General features: G+C 42.8%; 1 protein-coding gene across 3 annotated transcripts; it reads right to left on the bottom strand.

Moving 5' to 3' along the window:
* Positions 1-480: 480 nt before the first annotated feature.
* LOC311245797 (E3 SUMO-protein ligase ZBED1-like) lies at positions 481-5705 on the bottom strand. 3 transcript variants are annotated; one of them, XM_084335783.1, is made up of 4 exons: positions 4696-5705; positions 1814-2321; positions 1234-1420; positions 481-1066 (listed from the first exon to the last, which is right to left on the bottom strand). In XM_084335783.1, the coding sequence occupies exons 1-4, from the start codon at positions 5567-5569 to the stop codon at positions 593-595; spliced, it is 2043 nt and encodes a 680-aa protein (XP_084191909.1). In that variant the 5' UTR covers positions 5570-5705; the 3' UTR covers positions 481-592. The 3 variants fall into 3 exon arrangements, with proteins under 3 accessions (XP_084191909.1, XP_084191910.1, XP_084191911.1); XM_084335784.1 differs by having other exon boundaries at positions 5204-5705; XM_084335785.1 differs by having other exon boundaries at positions 5471-5705.
* Positions 5706-6043: the final 338 nt, after the last annotated feature.

The following is a 6043-nucleotide window of genomic DNA, read 5'->3' as shown; positions in this document are numbered from 1 at the left end:
ATGTTGCCGGCAAAGAAGAACTCATCACATTTTCCATCTTATGAAGGAGGGCTGTGCACAGAGCTTCATCAGGTCCACTTTACCCCATTTGGTATAAAAAAGGTCATTGGTGGTATATATATATATATATATATATAGAGAGAGGTGGGCATAGATAAAAAAAAAATCTAGATTAATCTATCTGCAATCCTGGAGTTAATCTAGATTAAAATGGCTCGTTTGAAGTCTGCCGAAGGCATTCAAAATATGTGTGTTCTACCCAAATAATGACCAGAATTAAGTCCTTACTTTTTCTTTCCTCCCCTACGTTTCTCAGGCCAGGTGGCCCATTACACCATGAGCCCATCTCCCGTTTCCAAAATGCATTACAGACTGTTTTGCCATTATAATTGGTAATGAAATATCAAAATAATGTTCAATAAGATGTACTTGTGTTTAATAAATTGTTTTATTCAGAAGTTAACACAAATATATAATGTTACCAGTACAGAACAGTACAGTATCTAGCACACTCTCAGGAGCTAAACAGAAAGAAGCATTTCAAACTTGAACTTGAACTATGTGACATGGCTTGACTCAATCAGTCCAATCTCTATTTCTCCTTCTTCCACCAGTCACTCAGGCAGACCAGCTCCTTCACATTGTCTGGTGACAAACTAGCTCTCCTCTTCTGCACAATATGGCCTGATAAAGAGAACAGTCTCTCGCATGGGACAGTTGAGGCAGGGGTACCCAAGTACTTCAGGGCAATGTGGGCCAGCGTACCATAGACGGCAGTGTGGTCTGACCACCACTTCAGTGGACACTGGTCAAAGCTGGCACTTGGCTCCACCTTGTACCTCTCCACAGCATTGGGCACTGGTGAGTCGTCATCTGACTCAGAGTCTGATCCCATCAGTAGAAGGGCTGGTTTCTTTTTAGGTGGCTCAGGGTTCTCCTCCCTCTGCGGCTGCAGAACAGGTTCTTCTGCCTTCACCAACTCACTCAGTGTTGCCCACACTGGCCCCCTCTCTGCTTTGGGCAGGCATTTGAGGTCCTTAAATCGTGGATCGACAGCAGTAGCCACCTTTGATGAACAAAAAGAAATAATTGATGGAAAAAAAATTAAGTAACTTTGCAAATCCAACCACCATATTTCTTCATGACTCATTCATCTATCTATTGATCAGTCTACTGGCTTAACAGTCTATAATGGTCAGACAATACAGTTATTTTCTGGTCAGTCTCACATACCTTCAGCCATTCCAGGTTTGTTTTCTCCCTCCGCTGGTTGAGGTCCTGGGTGAAGGCATTCTTGAATCGCACGATGTAGGCAGGATCATCATCCGAGATCTGCATTGCGTGCTGGAGGTGGCGCAGGGCAGGTAGAACCACAGAGCAGGATACATACTTTTCCCCACCAAGGACCTCAGTGATGTACCTACACATACACACACAAAATATGGCCAATTAATTTAACTCAGATTACACTTTTTTTAAGTTCTGAATCTCACACACAGGCCCCTTTTCCACCGGGGTTGAACCGGTTCAGTTCTTAAAAAAATAGCAGATATACAAGCTCATAGCATGGCACTCGGTGCTGCGCTATGAGTTATTTTTGAAAGAACTGAACCGGTTCAACCCCGGTGGAAACATGGCCACGGGCACAGCCACACAGCCCCACACACACACACACCTTTTAACTAAGATTACACTTTTATAAGTTCTGAATCATTTATAGTATTTAAGGGCATGCATTTCTTAATGAAATACAAAGTGACTTTTAAAGAAGTTGTATGCCAATTTAAGAACATGCTATCTTTGTAGACCATACCTGCATGGCTCCAGCAGTTTCTCCAGCTTTGCCAACTTCTCATATTCAGCATCTGTTGGGAGGACCAGCTTGTGTTTATGCTGGGCCAGCGTTGCGTGCACTGGGACTCTGTTGTGCCTCAAACGCTTGATCATCTCAAGGGTGGAATTCCAACGTGTTGGAACATCTTGCACGAGTGACTCTGGCTCTTGTTCACTGGATGCTTGCTGGACATTCAGCTCATCTGAGTTGGCCGGACTGTGTTTGAAATGTCCGACCACTTTTCGACACTTGGCCAGGACACCATCAAAACCACTATCCCGAAGTGACATTACAATGGCCCTCTGTATAAGGTGCGCAACGCAGGGCATGTGCTCAAATGGCAGTATCCTCCCTGCTGGTATCATGTTGGGAGCGCTGTCTGTCCCAATGGTGGTGATTTTGTCGGTTATCCCCCACTGATTAGCGACGTCCAGAAACTGCTTGGCACACGCTTCTGAAAAGTGGCGCTCCTCTGTTTTAATCACACCTAACATTAGGACAGACAAAGTAGATCAGAATAAGTTTGCTAGTAGTAGTCAACTAAAAATCAGCAGGCTGGTGTTGTCGGGGCTATAGCAAACGTAGCTAATGTTGTTGGCCTGTGGTCAAATGTATCAATCGATCCCTGATAACTTTAGCTAAAGCTGTGTAAATGTTAAGCTGAATTAACTAAATTAGATTCAGATTCAGAGTTTTATTTGCCACATGGAAAAACAATACAATCATAGAGTTTTTCATACAAAATCATAAATACCATACCATGAGCAAAAGGAGCAGGAAGAAGAATAAATCTTATAGTTACCTGCCCCTTATTCCTAAACTAAACAAGTATTACTTGATGGTCGGCGTATAACCTAATTTACACAAAATAATCATTTATACCATATACAAAGAAACAAACAATCCACAGTTTAACACTTTGCCGCCCAACCACGAGTTAACTCGGGTTTCGGTGCCATGCGTTGAGGACCAGAGCCACGAGTTAACTTGTGGCAAGTTGTTATTGTTTTATTCCATATTAATCACTGTATCAACATCCCCCATCGACTCTGCAGATCTACCCGCATCTGTGATTTCGGCAACATGCAATACCGGCCAGATCCTCTTAAGGGCGCCATCGCTCCACTGCAGTATCATTGAGTAAATGTTACTGTCTATGGCCGTTTCATATTAGCCTGATCCCAAACGAAGGGCCCGCACCGTTGTTCACGTTTCGATTAGCAGATTTCAGCCTGGAATAATGGGATTTATGATCGGCCAATGGGCATATCGATCTACCAGATGCCGATCGATAAGGGCAAAATGCTGCCGGCTATCACATGGGCTGACGGTAAGACATTATTAACCAAAATTATAGCCGGATTGGAGCTTTTTGTAAAACGCAAGCAATCTATCAGTGAATGTGGCTAGTTGCACGGACACTCTATTGCTAATCAATAATACTAATCGGTAGGGGTGGGACGATACATCGATCCAGATCGATACATCGATGTAATGATCAACAATCGAATCGGATCGATGCGATGTAATAAGATCGATTCATATCGATACTCTTATTTTGAAAATCATGTGGCGAGTCTCATATCCGCCCAAAAACAACAGCAGTAGCTCCGTGTGTGTAGATGTTACAGCATAGCATTCTCCCTTTCTGTGTGTGTGTGTGTGCGCGTGTCTTTGGAAAGACCAGATGAGGTCAGAGGAGTTTGATGTTTAAATGTTATTTAAACATAAACAATATAATACATAATAAATGTAGGCCTATACATGATCATGCAACATCAACAAATTGTTGTAGGAACGATTTGGGAGAGGGAGGTTGTGAGTTTTGAGTTCCAAAAAATGTAGCTTAAAGTTTAAAGCTCAATATATAAAAACGTGGCACTTTACAGTGAACAGGAGGTCTATTTGTATTAAAAACAATAGATTGATTTTCCTTTAAATGTCTGGAAGAGCTCAAAAATACAAATGTCAAATGATATTTTCATTACCTTTTTTTTGTTGATCTAAATGTTACTGATTGTGTTAAATGGGCATATGATATCATCTCATATCGATTGCAGGCACCTGAATCTAATCGTATCGTATTGTATCGTGAGAGACTTTGTGATATCGGCAAATATCGTATCGTTGTCCAAAGAATCGATATCGTATCGTATCATGATGAAACTGGTGATTCCCACCCCTACTAATCGGCGTCCCCCGCCGCCCCCATTTCATCCATAGATGCTCTGGAATAGTCCGGATGATAAGCATTTTGTTTTATTTCATTCGAATATATACAACAGAAATGCCGTTCGATATAACGTTTAGCCTCATATCTAGCTTCCCAGAAAATATATGAGACGAAAAGTGCGATAAACCTTATATTCACGGCGCTATAAAATGACAACCAACCGAAGTACATCGGTTTGTTTACAAAGCTTTGTCCTCCAGCCACATATTAGACGGCGACGGCCGGTCCTCAAAGTGTTAAACAAGACAAAATTAAATGATAATAATAATAAAGAATAAAAGAAAGAAAGAAAAGATCTCACTATCACATTTGACTTTCATACTGATTTTTATTTTTTTTATAATTCTTTTTTAATTGACAAACACTATTACATACCTTAAGCAACTGGCTATGGAGATAATTCCACAACTTTACACCAATAACTGAAGGACACATCTGTTTAAGTGTGGTACGTGCAAACTGATGTTTAAAATTGTATTTAATATTACATGCCGCGGCGCGGTGGGTTGGTTTCAGGTTGGAATGAATATTCAGCCAGTTGGATGGTTATATGCTATGGTTGGATGGCTGGGTATCCAGCCTAAAACCAACTTAACCGTGGTCAATTAAATAAATTACATAAACGTACCCAAGGCGAACGAGTGAAGTTCCCAGCTGACATCGATGAAGTGTACAGTAACGCCTAGGTAGTTATCGTTGCTGACAGATGTCCAATGGTCCCCAGTCAGTGCTACACACGCCGCCCCGGCCAACTTCTCATCTTTCACCGCTTTCTCAGTGGCGTGTTGGTCATGGATTCTCCTCACGATAGTTCGCCTCGCAGGCAGTTTGTAACACGGGTCGCCTGTTGCCGCCCGGAGAAGAAGCTCGAGTCCATCATCTTCAACCACGTCGATAGGCCGGCAATTGGTTGCAATCCACTGGGCTAGGAGGTTAGTTAGCTTGGCTGATAAAGCTGTGCTGATCGGCTTGCCTCGGTTGCACTCAAACGTTGTAGTTTGACGGACACTTTCCCCCGGTGCAGTAGCGGCACCTTCCTTGCGAACATCAATTTGATGCTTTTTGCTTAGGTGATATTTGAGACTGGAGGAACTCCTACAGTAAGCCATTTGAGCGTTGCACAAAATGCAAATCACCTTGGTCTTGTCGAGGTTTCCATCGGGAAGCTTTTTGTAAATAAAATAGCCCTGAAGCAAACCCGGCTGCCTCACACTGCTCACAGCGTCCTCCATCTTGCACTCAAACGTTGTAGTTTGACGGACACTTTCCCCCGGTGCAGCAGTGCTTGGCCCGGCGGCACCTTCCTTGCTAACATCAATTTGATGCTTTTTGCTTAGGTGATATTTGAGACTCGAGGAACTCCTACAGTAAGCCATTTGAGCGTTGCACAAAGTGCAAATCACCTTGGTCTTGTCGAGGTTTCCATCGGGAAGCTTTTTGTAAATAAAATAGCCCTGAAGCAAACGCGGCTTCACAGTGCTCACAGCGTCCTCCATTGTCATGCAGCTGATGTTTTGATATGGTAATTATTTTCACCCATGACCCGCTCGGACGTGTCGTTTATTATGTTTAAAAAACGCACCGGACTGCGACGTAACGTTTTACCGTTTATTTGCGTGCTCCACCACAACAACAACACACCACACCAACTCTCGTTACAACGCTTTACGGTATATTTCACAGCACTGTCGCAACATTACCGTGCCATCTTAAACATAGATATATATAGAACACTAGATAGCTTACCCGCGCTGCCGGCCAATGGAGAGCGACGTCGTCGTAGGGCGGCCATCTTGCCCCAGGCAATGGTGATATGATACTAAAACCTCTCTGATCCTTCCTCTGGTTGTTACGTAAGTCCATTAGTGTAACTTCATTCTAGTAAGTGGTTCTCTGTGTATGATAAGTGTATACCGTGTTAACGATCAGTGATGTGTTGTCAGTTGTGTCATAACTTTATTATTGTAGAATATGCA

The sequence above is a fragment of the Notolepis coatsorum genome (genome assembly GCF_963971535.1).
Source record: "Notolepis coatsorum genome assembly, chromosome: 19".
NCBI classification, from domain to species: domain Eukaryota; kingdom Metazoa; phylum Chordata; class Actinopteri; order Aulopiformes; family Paralepididae; genus Notolepis; species Notolepis coatsorum.
This window is presented reverse-complemented; position numbering and strand designations above follow the sequence as displayed.